At 41.0% G+C, this 24923-nt stretch overlaps 1 protein-coding gene and 1 long non-coding RNA gene across 2 annotated transcripts in view; both read left to right on the forward strand.

The window, feature by feature from the left end:
* The first annotated feature begins 102 nt into the window (after positions 1–102).
* Positions 103–1127, forward strand: LOC134314983 (uncharacterized). Its single transcript, XR_010012444.1, has 2 exons — positions 103–442; positions 729–1127. It is a non-coding gene; the product is annotated as an uncharacterized LOC134314983 (long non-coding RNA).
* Positions 1128–10038: 8911 nt separating this feature from the next.
* The window catches only part of LOC134314750 (fibulin-7), a 31270-nt gene continuing 16385 nt past the window's right edge, over positions 10039–24923 (forward strand). The window contains 3 exon segments of the mRNA XM_062995444.1: positions 10039–10081; positions 13182–13210; positions 13212–13360. Of these exon segments, the coding sequence (XP_062851514.1) occupies positions 10039–10081; positions 13182–13210; positions 13212–13360 (221 nt within the window).

Below are 24923 nucleotides of genomic sequence, written 5' to 3' on the forward strand. Positions count from 1 at the left end.
GCCCAACTGGAGGTCGCCCAATCAGAGTTACCCAGTTCATGTGGGTGGTGCAAAACCCTTTTTCAACTGCTGGGCTGGCGCTTTCAGTTTTATCTTAGTGCACTTGATAATATCCGCTTGTTAAGTGGTGACGTGTCGACCTTATGATACGTCACATCCGGGTCCAAGTTGGCCGAGTCCCTCGTATTTTCAATAGGCTCTATGCACGACTGTCTTCCGGGTTCTCGTATACTGGCAGATCAACTTCCGGTATTCATTTGCCGGTCGTCAACAAGCAGATAACGTTAGGCATGGCTCTCTTTTACACTTGTTGTCTTCAAGATTAACCTCGTCTGACAGTGAACGATTTAGACCGACCGACGCATGGTTTGTACTGCTTCTTCTAACAAGCGGGAAAAAGGATTTTAAATGTACAACTCCAGCGACATTGACAAATATGAAGGTAAGTACGTTAGCAAACATTTCCTTAGAACCATGCAAGTAGGGTAGTTGTAAACTGGTTAGTGGTTGTTTTGCTAGACTAGACAAACACTACATCTAGCTTGACAGACCAGTATTAAGATTCATGTTTTAGTTAGCTTTGAAGCATACCATTACAATTTCATTTTTATGCATATTCTGCTTGCACAGTGCCAGGTTAGGCAAGCTTTAAGATAGTGTCAAATCCCATGTATTAATGATGTTCAAACAACAATAAATATATATATGTATGTGTGTTCAATTCCCAGGTGGAGTGGTCCGGGTTCTTTCTGTGTGAGGTTTGCATGTTCTCCCTGTATCTGCGTGGGTTTCCTCCGGCAGCTCCTGTTTCCTCCCACAGTCCATAGACGTGCAAGTGAGGTGAATTGGAGATACAAAATTGTTTGATATTAAAACTTGAACTGATGAATTTTGTGTAATGAGTAACTACCATTTCTGTCATGAATGTAACCAAAGTGTAAAACATGATGTTAAAATCCTAATACAACATAAAACAAACTAAACATATCTGACTGGATATATTAGCAATTTACCCTCAATCTTTTGATTAAGTGTAAAAAGTTTTGTTCACCAATATATGAATGAGTTATCTTTTATTCATTATCAAATGTTATATGTCAGACCATAATAAATTTCCTGTCAATTGATTAATTTGATGTTACAGTATTAACATGTCTTTCTCCAAAAACATATTTGTTGTAAATGCGAGGAGGAACTTTGATTTTTTTATTCTTATGTTTATTACAGCAGGTTATCAAGAATTAAAGTCATTACAGAATTTATCAGTGTCAAGCTGGCAGCAATGGGGTATCAAATATACAGTGCCTTGCAAAAGTATTCAGCCCCCTTGAACTTTTCAACCTTTTGCCACATTTCAGGCTTCAAACATAACGATATGAAATTGTAATTTTTTGTGAAGAATCAACAACAAGTGGGACACAATCGTGAAGTGGAACGAAATTTATTGGATATTTTAAACTTTTTTTAGAAATAAAAAACTAAAAAGTGGGGCGTGCAATATTATTCAGCCCCTTTACTTTCAGTGCAGCAAACTCACTCCAGAAGTTCAGTGAGGATCTCTGAATGATCCAATGTTGACCTAAATGACTGATGGTGATAAATAGAATCCACCTGTGTGTAATCAAGTCTCCGTATAAATGCACCTGCTCTGTGACAGTCTCCGAGTTCTGTTTAAAGCGCAGAGAGCATCATGAAGACCAAGGAACACACCAGGCAGGTCCGAGATACTGTTGTGGAGAAGTTTAAAGCCGGATTTGGATACAAAAAGATTTCCCAAGCTTTAAACATCTCAAGGAGCACTGTGCAAGCGATCATATTGAAATGGAAGGAGTATCAGACCACTGCAAATCTACCAAGACCCGGCCGTCCCCCTAAACTTTCAGCTCAAACAAGGAGAAGACTGATCAGGGATGCAGCCAAGAGGCCCATGATCACTCTGAATGAACTGCAGAGATCTACAGCTGAGGTGGGAGACTCTGTCCATAGGACACAATCAGTCGTACACTGCACAAATCTGGCCTTTATGGAAGAGTGGCAAGAAGAAAGCCATTTCTCAAAGATATCTATAAAAAGTCACCTGGGAGACACACCAAACATGTGGAAGAAGGTGCTCTGGTCAGATGAAACCAAAATCGAACTTTTTGGCCACAATGCAAAACGTTATGTTTGGCGTAAAAGCAACACAGCTCATCACCCTGAACACACCATCCCCACTGTCAAACATGGTGGTGGCAGCATCATGGTTTGGGCCTGCTTTTCTTCAGCAGGGACAGGGAAGATGGTTAAAATTGATGGGAAGATGGATGGAGCCAAATACAGGACCATTCTGGAAGAAAACCTGTTGCAGTCTGCAAAAGACCTGAGACTGGGACGGAGATTTATCTTCCAACAAGACAATGAACCAAAACATAAAGCAAAATCTACAATGGAATGGTTCACAAATAAACGTATCCAGGTGTTAGAATGGCCAAGTCAAAGTCCAGACCTGAATCCCATCGAGAATCTGTGGAAAGAGCTGAAAACTGCTGTTCACAAACGCTCTCCATCCAACCTCACTGAGCTCGAGCTGTTTTGCAAGGAAGAATGGGCAAAAATTTCTGTCTCTCGATGTGCAAAACTGATAGAGACATACCCCAAGCGACTTGCAGCTGTAATCGCAGCAAAAGGTGGCGCTACAAAGTATTAACGCAAGGGGGCTGAATAATATTGCACGCCCCACTTTTCAGTTTTTTATTTCTAAAAAAAGTTTAAAATATCCAATAAATTTCGTTCCACTTCACGATTGTGTCCCACTTGTTGTTGATTCTTCACAAAAAATTACAATTTCATATCGTTATGTTTGAAGCCTGAAATGTGGCAAAAGGTTGAAAAGTTCAAGGGGGCTGAATACTTTTGCAAGGCACTGTATATGCTGTTCAGTTCAAAACCTTGTATCATGTTACAAAAGAGAAAAAAAAAAACGTCCATTTGAAGTTAAATGTAAAAAGATTTTATTTCAAGTCTTTTTAACGCCATTCAAGTGGTCTATTCATTGTGAAATGAATGTTAAACAACTGCCAGATTCACAAAACGTAAGAAACAGCAAAAACTGTTTTACACACTCAATATAGAAGCACTTTGTAGTTCTACAATTACTGACTGTAGTCCATCTGTTTCTCTACATGCTTTGTTAGCCCCCTTTCATGCTGTTCTTCAATGACTCTCCCAGGACCCCCACAGAGCAGGTATTATTTAGGTGGTGGATGATTCTCAGCACTGCAGTGACACGGACATGGTGCTGGTGTGTTAGTGTGTGTTGTGCTGGTATGAGTGGATCAGACACAGCAGCGCTGCTGCAGTTTTTAAACACCTCACTGTCACTGCTGGACTGAGAATCGTCCACCAACCAATAACATCCAGCCAACAGTGCCTCATGGGCAGCGTCCTGTGACCACTGATGGTCTAGGTAGGAGTGTTTAATAGAGTGGACAGTGAGTGGACACGGTGTTTAAAAACTCCAGCAGCACTGCTGTGTCTGATCCACTCATACCAGCACAACACACACTAACACACCACCAGCATGTCATTGTCACTGCAGTGCTGAGAATCATCCACCACCTAAATAATACCTGCTCTGTGGGGGTCCTGGTCATCAAGAACAGAAAGGAGGCTAACAGTATAGAAAGAAACAAATTAACTACAGTTTGTAATTGTAGAACTAATAAAATAATCAAAGAGTGTAGACATAAGAGGTATGTTTACATAATGAAGAGGCTTTTGTTGGCTTTTTATGCTTTTGTTTAAAAACAGAGTATAAACTATAATATATATATTTACAATATTTAAATGTGCACGTTCTTTAAAAAATTACAGTCAAAAACGAATGTTTAGCTCCATCCCTTGACAAGTGGTCCAATCTCACGATACAGTAAACAGCTGATTTATGCTCTGATAGCGATCACTGTGTCAAACAACTTATTCTTTTTAACCCGTCGGATGCAGCGTTCAACATGAACCCTGAGAATGTACCGATCCACCCCGATCTTGTTTTTGAAAACACAAAACCTTCTTACTAATTTTAGAACTCAAACTCGTATATTCGCCGCTATACGACACGTTGTGATTAGAAATTTGCCGGTGTTTATAACAAACCGGAAGCTAGACTGCCCGACTAACGCTAAACGGAAACGCGTCACAGAGCTTGCGTGCATAGAGCCTATATGCCACAGTGCTGTGTGCCGTACTGCTTCAACAGGTCCGAGTCGAAAAAAAAACTACCCAACTGTCTTTTTACCGCTTTCCTTGCGATTAGATATCATGAAGTAATATTTTTGTTCATAATTCAATGTAAAAAGGTAAACTGTCATTGTACAGTATATTCATTACACGTGTTTCAAGCTTTTTTATTTTATTTCATATAATAATGTGAGATTCTGGATTTGTACTATATAAGCTATAAGCTATACTGATTAAAAGTAAAACCAAAGAGTTAGAAATGTCAGTTTTCATGTAATGAATTAAAAATATGACCGCGACATGAAATGAAATAATGACATGAACTTTTCATGACATTCAGATTACCTGAAGTGCACTAGTGTGCTGCACATCTTGTCTTATTTGTATCTTAATGTATGTTTCTAATATATATATATATATATAATATATGTATATAATAAGACCTTTTCTCGTCCAGACAGCTATTGAGAAGGACTAGACATTTATGACTCGGGTAATGTTTGTAAATTCAATTTCCAACGACAGCAACACTAGTTCCTTAAGTTTTCCACAAACAGAATTTATTTTAACTTTCTTCTTACATTGACTTATCCGTTAATCCAAGTTTCTTATAAAAACTCACTATGTTCGCAATTGGCGTATAACAAACAAAACTACGATCATAAATCTGTTGCTCCACGTCCTCTTTCTTTCCGTATATTTGATAAATATTGTCGGTATATAGAGTCAGTACAATTCTGCCCCCCGCAGGCTCCACCGAAGAGGACTAATGAATAACAAGCATACACTGATTACCAGGAAAAATCATCAATAGCTGAAATACCAAGTCACCTCAAATAAGTATTCTTTAACCAAACAGAAAATATTTATGACAATAAACATAGATCATTACAATTAGTGCAATATGGATCTTACAATATATATATAAAAAGGTTCACAGGTTTAGCCATAGTTGTTTGCGTTTGCGATTAGGTTCGTTTGGCCCCGGAAATGACGCGTGACGTCACACTTAACAAGCGAATAGCACGGAAACGCGTAAATTCCGGGGACTAGACTAGTAACCAAGCAATACCCCCACTATTTGTAGTTCTGTCACAGTTGTTCCCATGTTTTTAGTGTTGAAAATAAAATTAGTTTAGCAGATAAAATGATGTTAAAACAAACTTTGCCAAATGCACCAGATCCTTCAGACGTATACCATATTTAAAACTGCTTTTTGACACTAGGTGTCACCCTTCTTAAATTAATAACACGTGCACTGTTTGGCCACATAAAAAATTTGGACACCTGACCACTTTTGGAAATTAAACCTTTCTCCAGGTCATTGGGTCATTTGCTGTTATATGTGGGTTACAGTATATATATTTTTTTGGTCTTTTAGATCTTGCTTTGAATTACAAAGTTCTCATTACCTGCCAATTCTTTATGACATTTTAGACAGCGAAAATTAAGGCACCTTACATGTTTATTTATGTATTCCCTGTTGTGTAAACCTCAGTTGTTTGGACAAACAATGTTGCATTAACAATGTTCTTTTTGAACATTCTCAACTGAACATTATTTTATGAAGTTTAGCACGAAATGGTGAGCAACGACCCCAGTGGCGGTTCTGGGCGGTTCACAGTGCCCCTGTGACAACCAGCTTGGCCCCCCCTACAGCCCCCCTAATGAGTGAGTCACCTCACTCTTGCGAACACACGGCGACAAAGCTGCACACCAAAGTAACCCAGATTTTCCAGTCGGACCGTTTTAAGGGGTTTTTAGACTGAAAACTGCATAAATAAAATGTTGAATTCTATTGAATATCGACTGTTTCCTCTTAATGCCCACAATGCACATTTGGGCAGAAAGAAATTGGCCCCTCTAACATAGCCTCTGGCCCCTGCCTGCCTGCCATTATTGCTTGCACTGCGTGAGCAAGTGGATCCTCCTTTTAAACCCAATAATTCGTAATTCCTATACCTGTTACCAATTCACCTGCTTATTGTGGAATGCTTCAAAACCTAAAACTTTAATATTCTACAAACTTTTCACTTTATCAAAAAAAAAAAAAAAAAAAAAAAGATAATTATCGCTGCTTTAGTAGTTTTGACTAGTTATTTTATATTTATATTTTTACTATATATTTTTATTTCTGCAATCCTCCCCTGATCTCTTAAGACTGACCACCCGATTGGACGCTGAACGTCCGTTAGCGACTCAACACTAACTTTTGATGAAGAGTGTTCTGATGCAGACTGAACTACTGGTTAGTGTTGAAGTTCTTATGAGACTGAACTGATGGAGGTTAGTCTCACGCCCTCGGTTTCTTAGTTAAATAAAACAGCGTTAGCGCATCATTTGGAAACAAAATCGTTAACAGTAGGTGTCCTTGTGGATTACAGATAATCAGTTTTCAACACCTTTGATTTAAAACACACCAGAAATCCACAACAGCTCACGGAACAAGTGGATATTTAAAGAATGACTTACTTACATCAGTACCTTTCTTTTCTTCAGCTATCCCTAATGGCTTTTACACAGTTGTAATGAAGGGATGCAGGTTAGTAATGACGTTTTGTTTATATTTAAATGTTCAGATGTGCCAGTAATCACTTTAAATACACTGAAAAACATTTAGTCGTTTTAATAGCAGCAGACCTTTCTGACTAGCTGCTGTTTGGTTACCCTAACAAAATACATTCTGTAAAGTGGGACAGTAGTAGCTTAATGTGTGTCTGAGAAAATGGATAATGTCAAAACAAAGCTAAAGTAATTAAGTTAAGGAATTCTAATACATTTTCAGCATTTCTGATGTTTACACTAGAACTGCAAATCTGTTGTAGCAGCATCTGATCAAACATACTTAATCGAAAACTAAACACACAATAACACAGATGCAGCTGTTATGCAGACTGACACTAAATGTGTGTGTGATATTAAGTTTCTTAGCTATCTGAATGTGTCTGCTATGGTCACAGGCTATCATTGTATCCCCATAAACGTGCTTTGTTCAAATGATTCACAATATGTCTAGTAGACAGATCAATTATTAACTTTTTCATATTTGTAAAATGGTAGAGTCCCAATACGTCGAGCGCGACTGACCAGTTGATTGCACAGTGCACGCTGGTAGATTGTGCCTCATTCAAACAGCTCAACATGATCGACATGAAATGTGGCCACTGTTTGTTTAATTTGCGCTTTGTTACCATAGCTATGCCTCAGCCCGCCTAAAGCACCGCTAATGTAGAAAGTTTTCGTTCAGCCAGTTTGCTGATGGAGACATTTTAACCTTACAATCTGACATTCATATGAAGTCAAGGGCCTCTGCTGGACAATTTTTGAATTTGCTGGTTATGACATTTTTTCATCTTCCAAAGGGGCGCATGACAGAAAAAGTTTGAGAACCACTGCTAAAGACACCTGCCTAATAGGGGTGGGCGATATAATATCGTTCACGATAATACCGGTATAGTTGTAAATTCGTTATGGTTTTTGCCATATCGCGATATTGTTAGCAAACGCGCGTCACTCGCTCTCAAGCGCGTAACAGTGAAATAATGGACAGAGAGTAGTACCGGAGTTAGCACCAAGGACGAACTAGTCCCTAAAAGCCGAGCTACATCACTAGTGTGGATGTTTTTCGGATACAGAAGGTCGGACAAAAGGTGGCAACACATCAACTTTATTTCAGCACGTAAAGCAAAAGCACCCACGTGAGTACGAGAACGATGCGAGGCTAAAAACTGTGTCAGTGAACAAACATAGAATACACAGATTACCATCTGAGAACGTTTAAAACACAAAAACGCTAAGCGGAACGCTTTCCTTCGCGCATGAGCATGGAAACTGAATCACTGAGTCAATGAGTCAGAAACGACTCTTTTCAGACGACTTATTCATTGGAATCGAATCAGAAAACTGTGCTCTTATATCTATGGTATTATCTATGGTAAAGATTAATTCGTTTTGCAACTCCGGTTCAAGAGATTCAGATGTACGTATAAACCAATCAGAGCTTCGAATTCAGATTCTGGGCGGAATTTCAAGCTCTCTTTTCATTGGTTGCTGTATAATTGACAGATATTCATTTTGCAATGATCGCAACGCATGATCAAATATTAATCTGGATTTTTTCGATGCTCATTTATTTGAAGTAAAACGGACAGTATAAATGTGATTGTGAGATTCTGCTGGTTTGTTTAATATAAATGTTGTCAATATGAATACAAATACAGCCTGTAAAAATACAAAAAACACTGTAATTAGTCAGAATTTATCAGAACTACAATGTTTTGTGTTTTTAAAAGAACTTAAAAAACATTATAAGGTAAAATATGGGTAGTGGCCTGGCATTGTACTTTAAGTTTACATTATATCGTATCGTATATAGCCACTTCTCAAAAATATATCGAGAGAGTTTTTTTTGCCATATTACCCGGCCCTACTGGAAGTGATGCTTAATTTAATGTACATTTAGTAACATTTGTACCTTAGATCTCCTGACCGTCTGCAAAACAAAGTTTTTAAAAGTGTGTTCTTATATATCGCTAGTGAATATTGTTATCGCATAAATATTCCAAAATATCGTGATATTATTTAAAGGCCATATCGCCAATCCCTACTGCCTAACATACTTTGCCATGGCTATTACCTTACTCTGTTAAAAAAAAGAATGTGGACCTGGGCAGCAAAGGGGTTATTTCATTTCTGTAATTACACAAATAAAAGCACATAGGGGTTTTTGTATCTGTTGGTCCTGGATTTTGTAAAGTTGCTTTGAGACAATGTATATTGTAAAAAGCGCTATATAAATAAACTTGACTTGACTTGACTTGACATAGTTTTAGCATTTCATACGAAACCAGTAAAAATACAGTAGAAAGAACAAGTATACAACCCCTTGTTTGTTATTTATTATACAACCCCAGAAAAAGTTGGGACAGTAAAGGAAGTGTAAATAAAAAACAGTGTACCTTGCTTTACTAGGGACTAACTTAGCACACAACAAACAATTATGCCCCTCCGAGCTGCAGTTCACGCACCCAGCTACTCCACAATCAAAACTGTGCTCCATCTTGACCAGATGGGCGCTGATAAACGGGATGCCCCTCCCCCTTTCCTCGAGCATACCATTTGCGGGTCACAGACAGGATCCTGAAACAATACATTCATTCGCAATACCGGTATTATCAACACTATTAGCATATGCATATTTTTAATGAGCTCATCTGTATAATCAACGTGTGCACACATGTCTAAGGTAACTTGGTATTCTAACAGACTGATGTTTCCCTAGTGAGTAAATGTGTGCTGTTCTCTGTGATGTGTCTGGTGCCTTGACATCATCACACTGCCCAAGGTTAAGGCTCGTCACATCCGGCAGGAGCAGCATCGTTTGCACATTACACTGCCCAAGGTTAAGGATTGAAGTCGAGATGACTTCAATCCTTAACCTTGGGCAGTGTAATGTGCAAACGATGCTGCTCCTGCCGGATGTGACGAGCCTGGAGTATTTGCACCAAGAATGACAAGAACTCACTACAGACTTCATTACATTCTGAACTGAATAATAACTCTATTATTATTAATAACTCTATTATTATTTACTTATTGCCAGTTATAACTTTTAGTTTATTTAATTCTGTGTTTGTATGATTTGTGTAAATACTATTTATTTAAAGTATCCTCCAGGCCACCCAAGAAGGATGGGCCCTGCTGAGTCTGGTTCCTCTCAATTCCTACTCTTCCTGTAATTTTCAATGACAATGTCTATTGTAAAAGCGCTATATAAATAAAGTTGACTTGACTAACCAATTTCATTCCTCAGGTGACTTGGAGATGGCGATTTCAGACTATGCAGCAGCATTAATTGAGAAATTGAGTAAAATTTGTTCTAAAGTCTCTCCCTCTGCCCTCAGATAAACCTACACACCCATTTCAGCCTAGTGATCTTGTTTTGGTGAAATCTTTGAATCCTAGGAAGGTTGGTGATGCTGCCTATGGAAAACCCACAACAATTCTGGCTGTCACAAGGAGTGGAGTTTTGACGGATTCACAACCACAGATCACGTCTCAAGAAATGCCCAACTGACTCAACTACGGCACTTCTGTGCCCAACCCAGCCTGTGGGACGAGCTACGCTTGCTGTTGAGAAACAAGACAAGAATACTGATTCACATGATCTTGATTTAAACATTGCTACATTATCTGAATAATTATTTGCTTCTCTTACATTTTAGTGCATACACGAAGCACATTTAGCTGAACGTTTCAATAAATTTCTTTAGTGTAGATAATAAGTAAAACCGAATTATCAGCCATGGGTGCTACTATTACAAAAATAGTGTGTTTGCTAGCTTTGGTCGCTTGTATGATTGTGGTCCTATGCTTTTGTTTTGACGATAGAGGCGATTCTATTCCTGACCAGACAAGCAATCTGTCTGTTACGGTCTGTGCTGAGACACGCACTCGAAGATCTGTGTTGCCACAGGAACATAGTTATCTGACTAAATGTAAGGGGAACACTGCGTGTTCTTTATCCTTGCAGGTTCACCAATCCTCTCATATTAATGCTTCGTGTTTTGTATGCCATGTTTTAAAACCTTTAACCGTACCCAAAGGAAGTGTTAGGACCTGCACAGTTTAAACCCATTTACTGGACTCTTCCATGTAAAGCCTGTCCAAGGGTCTGTATGTTTGTGTGCTTCGCCAAGCAGAATCACTCTTGGCGGAAAAAACTATGTACGTCGTTTTTTGCCTGCTTCCCACTAAAACCAAAGATGGTACTGTTTGGCATTTATGGCATGGGTGCTGCACCCCAGCAGTAGTTATGCCTGGTGTCTCAGTATATTGTGTGGTTAAGGTTATCCCTCACATCCCTTATAAAGTAAAGCGGACTGTAGGCAATGCTTTGCCAAATTATTTTAATGGCTATCACCTCACCAATCCATGGACATCTCCTGGTGAGGGTATAGGCTTGTCAATTATTTCTAATTTAGGTGTCACTTTATCTGTTCGGAAAATCAATGCTGTTGCATGGCAAATATTGGCTTTAGCAAATCAAACTGAAAAAGCTTATTCATGAGGAAATGTCCTCTCTCAGACAAGCAGTCCTGCAAAACAGGCCTTAGATCTGCTTTTAGCTGAAAAAGGAGTGATATTCATTCATTACACACAGACTGATATATTTCAAATGTTTATTTCTTTTAATGTTGATTATTATAACTGACAACTAATGAAAACCCCAAATTCAGTATCTCAGAAAATTTGAATATTGTGACAAGGTACAATATTAAAGACACCTGGTGCCACACTCTAATCAGCTAATTAACTCAAAACACCTGCAAAGGCCTTTAAATGGTCTCTCAGTCTAGTTATGTAGGCTACACAATCATGGGGAAGACTGCTGACTTGACAGTTGTCCAAAAGACGACCATTGACACCTTGCACAAGGAGGGCAAGACACAAAAGGTCATTGCTAAAGAGGCTGTCTGTTCACAGAGCTCTGTGTCCAAGCACATTAATAGATAGGCGAAGGGAAGGAAAAGATGTGGTAGAAAAAAGTGTACAAGCAATAGGGATAACCGCACCCTGGAGAGGATTGTGAAACAAAACCCATTCAAAAATGTGGGGGAGATTCACAAAGAGTGGACTGCAGCTGGAGTCAGTGCTTCAAGAACCACCACGCACAGACGTATGCAAGACATGGGTTTCAGCTGTCGCATTCCTTGTGTCAAGCCACTCTTGAACAAGAGACAGCGTCAGAAGCGTCTCGCCTGGGCTAAAGACAAAAAGGACTGGACTGCTGCTGAGTGGTCCAAAGTTATGTTCTCTGATGAAAGTAAATTTTGCATTACCTTTGGAAATCAAGGTCCCAGAGTCTGGAGGAAGAGAGGAGAGGCACAGAATCCACGTTGCTTGAGGTCCAGTGTAAAGTTTCCACAGTCAGTGATGGTTTGGAGTGCCATGTCATCTGCTGGTGTTGGTCCACTGTGTTTTCTGAGGTCCAAGGTCAACGCAGCTGTCTACCAGGAAGTTTTAGAGCACTTCATGCTTCCTGCTGCTGACCAACTTTATGGAGATGCAGATTTCATTTTCCAACAGGACTTGGCACCTGCATACAGTGCCAAAGCTACCAGTACCTGGTTTAAGGACCATGGTATCCCTGTTCTTAATTGGCCAGCAAACTCGCCTGACCTTAACCCCATAGAAAATCTATGGGGTATTGTGAAGAGGAAGATGCGATACGCCAGACCCAACAATTCAGAAGAGCTGAAGGCCACTATCAGAGCAACCTGGGCTCGCATAACACCTGAGCAGTGCCACAGACTGATGGACTCCATGCCACGCCGCATTGCTGCAGTAATCCAGGCAAAAGGAGCCCCAACTAAGTATTGAGTGCTGTACATGCTCATACTTTTCATGTTCATACTTTTCAGTTGGCCAACATTTCTAAAAATCTCTTTTTTGTATTGGTCTTAAGTAATATTCAAATTTTCTGAGATACTGAATTTGGGGTTTTCATTAGTTGTCAGTTATAATAATCAACATTAAAAGAAATAAACATTTGAAATATATCAGTCTGTGTGTAATGAATGAATATAATATACAAGTTTCACTTTTTAAATGGAATTACTGAAATAAATCAACTTTTTCATGATATTCTAATTTTATGACCAGCACCTGTATGTATGTATATGTATGTATATGTATGTATGTGTATGTGTGTATGTGTGTACACATACACATATGCTTCTTTTGTTTCTACTTTAATTGTCTGTGTTGAACTTCTCTATAAAGCGTCCTTGAGCTTGGTTAAAGGGGCTATATAAGTGTAACCTATTATTATTATTTTTATTATTAATTACATTGTTTTAAATAGCATTTCCATCACTTTTATTTAAATGATTATTCTTATTAATTTTCATTATTTTCATATTTATTATGATTTTATTTCCATCACTTTATTCTCATATTTGTAGCTTCATGTCCTGCTCTAGAAGCCCCCAGTTAATGGAAGGAAGTTTGGCTCCAAGTACTTGGCAGGACATGAAGTACACTTCACATGCCCTCCAGGCTACCACCTGGTGGGGTCAGGTACCAGAGTGTGCATGGAAAATGGCAGCTGGAGTGGACTCAGTGTTTTATGTAAAGGTATGTTGTATGTTGACTGCATTGGCAGTGGAGTAGTTCTGATGAACACAAACTATAAAGGGTCCAATATGTCTTGAAGAGTCTTCTGGATATGATTTATCACTATCCTTTCAAAGCACTTCCTCATGATCGGAGGGAGTGCAACAAAAGGATAGTTGTCAGTCAGGTCACTGTTCTTTTCCTTGAGACTGACACAATAGTAGTGGACTTAAAGCAGGTGGGTACAGAAGCTTGAAACAGGTTGAATATGTCTTCAAACACATCAGCCAGCTCTGGTGAGCAAACCCTGAGTAGAGACTCATGGATGCTGTCTGGGCCAGCCGCCTTCTCTACTCAGCGCAGGGTATGTTGCATGGTCATGGCTGAAGTTGGTTGTGCTTGCCCACTGTTGTACTGGCGGGTGGGTGAGCTGTTCCACTGGAACCACACCTCCAGCCTTCAACTATCTGTCTGTGGTCAAAGTCTCTCAAGTTGCTCTTGGGACAGATCTAGACACAGGGGTACATAACATGGGTATGAGTTTGTGAGAGATTTGTGCCAATAATAAAAAAAATTCTCTTTCTACAAGAAACATCTAAAATTATTTATCATCCAACAAAAGCAACAAGTTGGATTCTAACTTTACTTTGCATTCGTTATTTGGCACAATAGTTGATTTTTTGTTTGCCAAAAACTTATTTTAAAATGAATTATAGTAAAGGATTAAGATTAGGGGTAAATGTCTAAATGAAAAACTCTAGGGTTCGTATATTAACAACAGAAATGGAATGTGTTAGGTATTAATATTTGTTAGGTAGTTTCTCAAATTCACTCAAAGTCCTGTCCCTTAAACTACAGTAGACTAGAACTTAACCAGGAGAAGAATCATTCGTTGAATCTCGTACGAGGAAAGCACCCAGACCAGACACCAAGTCAAAGTATGAATGCCTTTGTTTATTAAAATAAAACAGAGTTTTTATAAAGACCAGAAAAGTGTGTGTGTGTGTGTGTGTGTGAGAGAGAGAGAGAGAGAGAGAGAGAGTGTGTGAGTGTGTGTAGGCTAAACTACATGAGAAAATTTTAGAGAGAAGGCTAGTTTTGATCAACAAGAGCAAAACTTAGCCAAAACAACTTTCAGAACTGCATTCTCAGCTCAAAAGCCTTGAGAAAAGCAGAAATACTAATCATAAGTATATGGACATAAGTGTAACTAAGATCTAACAGTTCCCCTCTTTCAGGCCAAAAGGCCTGACCTAAATCAAAAAATTATCATGGGATCTGGAGAGGAGAGGAATCTACTACAGGAACAACAGAAGCCACCAGACAAGTTAACAGCATGGCTCCAAAGAAAGTGCCAGTCCAACAAAGTACTCACACAGAGGAAATACAAGAAAGAGATGATGAAAGCCTGCAAAATCAGCCTACAACTTCTCACACAGCAACCGGTAGTACAACAGCAAGCATTGAGAACCTGTATGAAATGTTCAAGAGCTTTGTGAAGCAGCAGAATGAGAAGGATGAAAGGATGCATAAAGAAGTAACAAGGCAAGAACAATGGTGGCATTCAATGCATTACCAATTTGGACTGCTACAGGAAATGGTCCATAAGGAGAGAGACGTACCACTGCAAACCGGTACAGAAGAGGCTGAAGACAGACTAACATCTAACGTTCAAGTTTTAAGACCGGTGAGTACACACTGAGAGACTGTTGCACCTGAATCACGAGCGGTTCAACACACGTCGTGGTCAGCATTAAGAATGCCGCAGCTCAAAGAAAGTGATGATATTGAACACTACTTAACGAGCGTATTGAACATACGGCACGCTGGCCGAAAGTAGATTGGGCATTACATTTAGCCTCCCTGCTAGAAGGAAAAGCACGAGCCGCTTATGTTGCTATGGACTGTGCCGAGGTGTGCGACTATGACAAGGTGAAGGATGCTGTCTTGAGGAAATATGAAATACTTACTGGCAGCGCTTCCGAAACGGAGAAGTGTATGAAGACGAGACACCCCGCGAGATCTACAAGGTCTATATGAGAAGTGGATTAAACTGCAAATCAAAACAAAAGAGGAGATCGGGCAAACAATCATCATAGAACAATACCTGACAGTTCTTGAACCGGAGGTGAGAAGCTGGATCATAGAAAGAAGTCCAACATCGGTACTCCAAGCAGTTGACATGGCAGAAGCGTTTGTTGCAGCGAGGCAGTCTGAGGTGGTGTACCGAAGAAGTGACAGCAAAGCTGAGCACAACAGTGCCGCCGGTAAGTCTGGGACTAAGTATGGTGTTGGTCCTAGTACACAGTTAGGCAAGGTGAACACTCAGAGATGTTCCCATCTTAACAGATCTGTTAAAGGATGAGCTAAGTACAGCTGAAGTGATGGTCACTACTAGATTGCAGTCCAAAAACATTAAAGCTGTAAAGGAAGCGCAAAACCTGTTAAATGAAATGCCTTTCAGTGGAGAGAGTAAAAGAAAGAAAACCAAAACTGAGAAAAGGCAGGAAAAAATTAAGGGTACACAGGTAGATGAACAATTACCTCTTCCTCCAGGTGACTTACATCCTACATCCACTTCATAAGATAACAGCCCAGTTTTTCCAGAAACAGTCCCTGTTGTCCACTTTTCCTCCCAACGCCAATAATCATGAACTAGCACTGGATCACCCACCTCAAACTCATGAGCTTTGGACTGTTTCTCTCTGTAACTACACTGAGTCTTTTGTGCTTCGCCATCTGTAGCTGCTAAGCTTGGTTTAAGGAGATCCAATCGTGTACGCAGTCTGCGATGCAAAAACAACATGGCAGGCGTCTCCTTTGTGGTAGCATGTGGAGAGTTCCGATACTGTAGCAGGAACGCATCCAACCTCTGTTGCACTGATACTGATGATTTTCTGGATGCTTTCAGAGTGCTTAAAAGTCTGTACAAAACGCTCGGCAAGACCATTTGTAGCAGGGTGGGATGGAGCGGATCATACATGCTTCACACCATTGACCTTGAGAAATTTTGCAAACTCGTCCGAGGTAAACTGTGGACCATTGTCACTTACCAGAACCTCTGGCACACCATAATGACTAAACAGTCCTCTTAGCACCTGGATTGTTTTGAATGTTGTTGTAGAATCCATCAAATGCACTTCTGGCCACTTTGAGTGCGCATCTACAACTACGAAAAACATGTGCCCCTCGAAAGGTCCTGCAAAGTCTATATGAATACGCTGCCATGGTGCTTGCTGGCCACGGCCATGGATGTAATGGTGACAGGCTGGGCGACCTTTGATGATGTTGGCATGACGCACAGGTTTTGGATTTTTCCTCGATCTGGGCATCAAGACCTGGCCACCAGACATAACTTCGTGCCAAAGCCTTCATCTTAATAATTCCTGGATGTCCAGTGTGTAGCTCCTCCAATACACTCGGTCGGAACTTTGGTGGAACAATTACCCGGTTACCCCACATTAAACACCCTTGTAACATGGTAAGTTTGTTCTTCCATATTAAATAAGGTAACAAGTCACTGGTAGCATCTTTGGTATTAAGAAAGTGTCCTGTAGCCACCATTTCCAAAACTTGAGAAAGAGCCATCTGTTTTGGTTTCCTTACGGATGTCTGTAGAACTGATTGGTAACACTTCTAATTGGTCTTCTAACACTTCTAAATGTGTCTACAGACCCAGTCTTTTCTTTATGCTGCATTGGCAGAGGTAAACGTGACAAGCCGTCAGCATTGCTATGATCGGTACCCTTCTTGTATTGTATGGTGTAGTAATGGGCTGCGAGTTACAGAGCCCATCTCTGAAGTCAAGCTGCTGCCATAGATGGAGTAGCTTTGTTAGGGTTCAGGATGGTTGTCAGTGGACGGTGGTCTGTCTGTAAAACAAAAGGGCGTCCATACAAGTATGCATGAAATTTTCTGACTCCAAAGATAATGCCCAATGCTTCACATTATATTTGAGTATAGTTTTGTTCTGCTTTACTTAATGACCTGGATGCAAATGCTATGGGTCTCTCCTGCCCATCTGGCATGACATGAGAAATCACAGCTCCGACGCCGTACGGTGAGGCGTCACATGCCAATCTCAATGGCAGTCGCGGGTCATAGTGTGTTAACATGCTCTCACTCAACAGTTGGTCCTTGGCCTGACGAAAGGCATTTTCACACTCAGCTGACCACGCCCACTTTACTCCTTTACGTAGTAATGCTGGAGTATGGTAGTGAAATTTGGAACAAATCTGGCATAGTAGTTTATTAACCCTAAAAAAGACCGCAGCTGATTTACATTGCTAGGGGTTGGAGCTTCTTCAATCGCTCGAACCTTGTCCGGGGACTTGTGCAATCCTGTTGCATCGATTCTATGTCCCAGGTACTCCAGTGAACTCTTGAAAAATTCACATTTTTCTTGCTGCACATGGAGGCCGTACTTTTCTAGTCGATTTAGTACTGCATCCAAATTCTTTAGATGCTGAGCCTCATCAGTTCCTGTGACTAATATGTCGTCCAGAAAACAATGCACATTTTGGAGTCCTTGAAGTACTTGATCCATTACTCTTTGGAATATGGCTGGTGATGACGTAATTCCAAAGGGTAGGCGGTTATACATAAATAACCCTTTGTGCGTGGTGATTGTAAGGTATTTGCGGGATTCTTGGTTAACTGGAACTTGTAGATATGCATGCGAGAGATCAAGTTTGCTAAAGCGCTTACCACCTGCTAACAACGCAAAAAGATCTTCTATGTTGTGGGTAATGTTCTGCACAGAGTGCTGGATTCACTGTGATTTTGAAATCTCTGCAAATTCTTACTCCTCCATTTTTCTTTTTGATCACTGGCACTATGGGGGTTGCCCACTCACTGAATTGGACTGGTGAAATGACTCCTTGCTTTTGCAGACGCTCCAACTCCTCTTCCACTTTGGGCCTAAGTGCGTATGGCACAACCCGAGCCTGGCAGAATTTTGGTTGCTGCCCTGTTTTCAGAGTTAGCTTCGCCTCAAATCCTTTTAGTGTCCCTAGACCTTCGTTAAACATGTCAGCATGTCTCTTAATTACTGTATTAAGTGTCTCTACACCAACAATCTTAATTTCACACCAGTTGAGACTGATTTTTCGGAGCCATTCCCTACCAAAAAGTGGTGGTGCCTCACTTTTTACCACATAAAGAGGCAGTCGTGCTCGCTGTTTATTCATTTTTACATGCACTTTAATGACTCCCTCTGGGGCAATGACTTCGCCTGTATATGTTTTCAAAAGTGTATTAGTGTGGCGTAGGCGTACATGTGCCAGTTTTTCTTTGTACAGTCTATTAGGAATCAGTGACACTGCTGCACCTGTATCTAGCTCCATCTCAATTGGTAGACCTTCCACTTTTGGAGTTACGACAATCACTGCTGTCGAGGAATTAATTTTCTTTACTTCCCTCGTCCTTTCCTTGTCATTCTGGACCACGGTTACTTTATTCAGTGGTAGCTCTGAGTCTGTATCATAACAACCTCAGTACACATACTCATAGGAATTAGTGCCCCCAATGGTACTAACAATTACCCAATACAATACAGTGAACCTACCCATAATTGACGTGCCGTTTTCTCGTATCGCGATGGACATGATTGGTCCTTTGCCGAGGAGCCGGGTTGGAAATAGGTACTTTTTAGTCATTTGTGACTACGCAACACAATACCCAGAAGCATTTCCGTTAAAGAAGTGTAAAGCATGTCAAATAGTGAATGCACTTGTACAGCTCATTTCAAGGGTGGGCATACCAAAGGAGATTCTTACAGATCAGGGCACAAACTTTACGTCTAGGCAGCTCAAGGACGTGTACACTTTATTAGGAATTAAAGGTATTAGGACCACACTTTACCACCCACAGACTGATGGCATGGTCGAACGCTACAATAAGACTTTGAAAGCAATGTTGAAGAAGTATGTGTCCGATACAGGGTCGGATTGGGACCAATGGCTGCCGTATCTGCTCTTCGCATACAGGGAAGTGCCGCAGGCATCTTCAGGCTTTTCTCCTTTCGAACTTGTGTTTGGAAGACAGGTCAGAGGCCCACTTGATGTTCTGAAAGAAGCATGGGAAGGCGAAAATCCACCCAGAAAGCTCAACATCTTATCACACATACTGAAGATGAGAGATAAGTTGAAACAACTCACGGACACTGTTCACGCAAACATGGAGAAGGCACAAGCCCGACAAAAGCAGTGGTATGACCAAACAGCAAGGCACAGAGACTTGCAACCAGGAGAGAAGGTGCTCATATTGCTTCCGACATCGGACACAGGGATTCTAGCGAAATGGCAAGAGCCATATGTGGTGCAAAGAAGGCTGGGTCATACCACATAGTTCTGGGTAGCTCATAGTTCTACAACACAGTTCTGGGTCCGAGCGATCCAAAAGGAAGAAGAGGTCATAGAGCAATATTTTCCAACAAAGTCTGGAGACATCACAACCCCTGACGTGTCACACGTGTGATTGAGCCTTCTAAAAGTGAGTGGTGCAGTCCAGACGTACTGGTGCCGAAAAAAGATGGTGGACTCCGTTTCTGTATAGACTTTTCTAAAGTCAATGCTGTCTCCTCATTTGATCCTTATCCCATGCCATGAGTTGATGAACTAATAGAGCGACTTGGTAAAGCAAAGTTCCTGACGACCATTGATATGTGTAAAGGTTATTGGCAAGTTCCGTTATGCCAAGCAGCAAAAGAACTCACAGCTTTTCGCGTACCGACAGGATTATACCATTTTGTTACCATGCCCTTTGGGCTACAGGGAGCTGCAGCAACCTTTCAGAGGCTCATGGATGAGATCCTTAAAGGTACGGAAAACGTTGCCGCCGCTTATATAGATGACGTGGTCATCTACAGTTCAATGTGGGAAGAACATCTGCAGCATCTGAAGGTCATATTCAAAAGGGTAGCGGAGGCTGGCCTGACGGCAAATCCAAAAAAGTGTTGCCTGGTGAAAACAGAAGTCTCCTATCTGGGATATGTTCTAGGGAATGGTATCATAAGACCACATGTGGACAAAGTTGAGGCAATCAAATCATGTCAGCCACCCACAACGAAACGCAGGGTGAGGTCCTTTCTTGGCTTGGCGGGGTATTATCGCCACTTCATACCTGATTTTGCTAGCCGGGCGGCCGTGTTGACAGAGCTCACAAAGAAAGACCAGCCACAGAGGGTGAAATGGGCCGAAGACTGCGAGAAAGCTTTCAGAGACCTCCAAAACTGCTTGTGCTCAGAGCCAGTGCTATGCAGTCCAGATTGGGCTGTCTTGTTACAAGGAGAAGGTGAGGTCCTGAACCCAGTTCTCTATATAAATAGAAAACTTTTTCCCAGAGAGACCAGATATTCGACGGTTGAAAAGGAAGCCCTTGCAGTAAAATGGGCATTAGACTCTTTGAAATACTATCTTTTAGGGTCAGACTTTGTCTTGGAAACTGACCATCGGGCATTGCAATGGATGAGGAACATGAAAGACTCAAACGCAAGAATTACCAGATGGTATTTGTCACTTCAACCTTTTAGATTTCAGGTTAAGTACAAAAAAGGGACCCATAATGTGACAGCAGACTTTTTATCCCGCCACTCCGAGGAGTAATGTGCTTAAGGAGGGGGGTGTGTGATGATGTAAGGATAACTTACACATTACCAAGTCTTGTGTTATGAATGATGAAAGGGACTAAACCAGTTACTGTTGTAAATAGTATAAATAAATAAATACTTACCTGTCGTGGTGGGGATGGTCCGGGTATCGGTGATGGTCCGTGACGTTGCCGGGTAGAAGGTGCCTGAAGAGAGAGAAAGCATAGAGTAAATTAAGCTAGCTGAATTATTTATTCAAGTATGAATTGTATGAGTGAGATGGCCATATGTATGTGTTGTATGTGTTTAGAATGTTCCCTCCAGTTTCTTCCGTAGCTGGATTGGCTGCCAGGTCCTAGAGGGGAGGGACTTTTTTGATAAAACAGGAGGAAGTAAGGAGGGAGGGAGAAAGAATGGCGGGAGACCTAAGGTTAATAACCTGAGTAACTGCCTGGAGTTACTATGTCAACCAGCTGTGGGTTTTTTTTTAAATTAAAAACGTGTTCGTAAATATCCCCTGTGTGTGAACTAATAAAGTGAAGGTGTTGGAACTGGGACTCTTGAGCTTTTGTCCTCCTTGGGTCTCCCACGCTTGGCTCAACCTACTATACTTTATGTTACAATGATGCTCATTTAGATTAATTTTAATTAAGTTATTATGACATACTTTTTGATATTGTTTTTGCTTACAACTGCCAAGGTAAACAGACACAGTCTCAATGGTTTGTGATCTAAGAATTTCGGGTGACGTCCGATTGCAACTCGCAGACAGTCGGTTAGGCCTGTTTGTCTGCTGCCTGGTCTTGGCTCTGGGTAGTCATTTAACACTATCTGCAACTACACAAACGCGGTGGTAAAGCCTGTTACCTATGTTGCAAGAAATGCGAGCAGCACCCTCCCGCGAGGGGTGGACACCATCCCACTTCAAAAGACCAGGCCTTCCCTCAAAAGTGGACCAAATATCTACAAAAGCAATGTTGTTTTCTGAGCACCATTAAGACATCCAGCGGTTCAGTGACAATAAACTGCTGTAGGTTTCACCACTGGGTCGAATCGGTAAGGGGCCAGAGCACACTACTGCCTCAGACATCGACCTAGCTAACTCACACACCTCTTTAAATTACTCTTAGTAACTTCAGACTGCCGCAAACGAACATCATTAGTGCCGACATGGATAACAATCTTCGAAAATCTACGATTAGCATTAGCCAGATTTTCTCTGATGTTGGGCGCCCTGGCCCCCGGAATACAAGTGACTACGGTTGCTGGTGTCTCTATGGGGGTTGCAATACGCACATGTCGGAGCTGAGAATCTCCTATAACCACAGCACTTTCTTTAACAGGCTTCTCAGCAGGTGGGTCACTGAGTGGGGAAAACCTGTTGGACACGTGCAACTGAGATGGTTGGTGCAACTGAGATGGTTGGTACCCTTCACCCACGAACAAGGAAATGGTTTCCCAAAAATCACCTCAAAAGGAGTGAGTTTTGTAGTTGCACTGGGGGTCATCCTAATTTCTGCCAACACAGCTGGCAGTAGATCAACCCACTTTTTTCCAGTTTCCATCATCGCCTTAGTTAGTCTCTCTTTGAGGGTCCGATTCATTCTTTCTACCACACCTAACCTGATGATTGTGCATGATAAGGAATATGAAAATGCCAATTAACCTGCAAGTACTTACACAGTTTTAGAGTAAACGGTGTACCTTTATCACTGTCAACACACTCAGGAAGACCATACCTGGGGAAGATCTCCTGGGCCAAAATCTTGACCACAGTTTCGGCCTTTTCAGTAGCTGTTGGGAAAGCTTCAACCCATTTTGAAAATCTATCTACTACAACCAGCAGATATTTTATACGACCGCAAGGTGGCATATGTGTAAAGTCAATCTGTAGGTGTGTAAAAGGTTGCTCAGGTGGTGGCAAGGAATCATGTTTGTTGCCTGCAATGGTGTTATTTACTCTAGCACAGATTAAACAGGAGTTAAATAAAAGTGCTACTGTGGAGCTAACTGCATGAATACAAAAATGCTTTTCAATCATCTGTACCACCCCCCTCTTTGAAACGTGAGACACACCATGAAAGTGTCGAACGAGAAACGGAAGAATGGAAGATGGGAGGGCTGCACGATGTTGAGAATCACGAACAATGCCGTCCTCACTAGGTAAACAGCCATGTTTAGCCCAATGAGAAAGGTTGGCTTGAGAAGGATGAGCTTGTAAGTCTACATGAGATGTCTACTAAATGTGAAAGCAGAGGATGAGAAGAGCAAGAGATGAGGTTTATGATTTTCTGGTGGACACTGGTGCCACACCAGTGTCCACCAGAAAATCATAAACCTCATCTCCCACCTGTAAAGACAATAAAGTAGTTGTCAAAAAGGACCAATCAATTTGCACCGCGGAATCTAAGGTTTGTGGGCAGCCCTATTGTGCATCAGAAACAGGAGGAGGTGCAGTGGGTGTAGCTTGACCATCACTGGAAGTGGTGCCCACTGGGCGGGGCCAGGAGTCCACTGTGGGTTGGCTGGAGGTGGAGACTGCTGTTTCTGAGAGTCAGAGCCTTTTGGCTTTCCATTCTTTTTCTTACCATTAGACTTGCCTTTACCTTTATTCTGATTCGAGCCTGAACCTGGTTCCCATTGTTTTTTGTAACAGTCACCCTCCCACCACGTGGGACCACGTTTTCCACAAAAATTACAATTACCCTTTGTACCATTCCTTTTGACAGTACCCTCCGGACCCTCCTGTGCACAAGAAATAGATACATTAGAGCGTTCAGCTGGAAGAGCTCCAGCACTTTCTAGTTCACAAACACGTTTTTGGAAATCTTCCGGTCTCATGTCACTTGAGCATCATCAGCATGCATATTATTTAAACAGGTATTAATGGCGAGTCGCATATCCGAATCCCAATGAAGTGATAGACCAGCTTCGTCTTCCCAAGTTTTCAAGAAACGAATAACAAAAGCGCTTGGTGTTTTATTTTTCTCCGGTTTACAATTAGAAGCAATGGATAAATCAGCAGACTTACTATTCCGAGATTTAAGAAAATCTGTAAGTTCGCTAAAAAAGCATTAACATGACCTGTTGAATGCCATGCGAAAATGAATCGGGATTGTGTATGAACCGTGCTTGATTGGTTCAAGACTTGTTCCAATCGCTGTGTTACATTAGACATATCAGGCGCAACATTAGGAGAATGTGAGCACGGACTAATATCGGTCCTCACTCCATCCGCAACGGATGGCATAGTAGAGGAATAATTATAAGGTATGTATATGCACGACCTGAACATTTCAAAGACCATTTAAAGTGCATAGACCAAATACTGTATGACTCACATCTCTTCATCTCTAGCCATCATGTACCAAACATCATGCTCATGAGCCACCATTTGGGTTAACAGTAGCGCTATTAAATTACAACTGTTAAACACTGAGTAGCATATGGGGCTCAGCTGCAGGCAGGGAAGACTATGTGGTTATAGCTGCTAAAAGCCTGAGTATATTTTAACTGCTGTGATTGTAGTGCAAATAACAGTCTTATTTTACAATGAATTCAATGAAATGTAACTAACTAGAAGATCGAACTTATATTATTATTTAAAAAACAATATTATTTTAAAACAATGTTAAATCATAGCAGATTTTTTGGATTATTATTGGATTATTTTGGGGTTTTTTTTTCTTTAACCATTTATTTTGTATATTCAAGGTCCTATACTTTTAATTTGTGAAACATTATAGCAGATTAATTTAAAAACTGTATATTGGGCAGTCGGGTGGCACAGTGGTCTAACGCACTAGCACACGAATGCAGAGTGTTTGAACTTTTGAGTTTGAATCTCTACAGAGCCACCGACCTGGCCAGGCATTCACACAAACACAATTGACTATGTTTCAGAAAGGGAAGGTTGAAATGGATCTCTTGTCAAAGGAGCTTGCTCAAAGACCCAACAGTGGAGCTTGAACCAGCAACCTTTCTGTTACTAGTCCAATACCTT

Source organism: Trichomycterus rosablanca, chromosome 5 (assembly GCF_030014385.1).
Source record: "Trichomycterus rosablanca isolate fTriRos1 chromosome 5, fTriRos1.hap1, whole genome shotgun sequence".
NCBI lineage: Eukaryota > Metazoa > Chordata > Actinopteri > Siluriformes > Trichomycteridae > Trichomycterus > Trichomycterus rosablanca.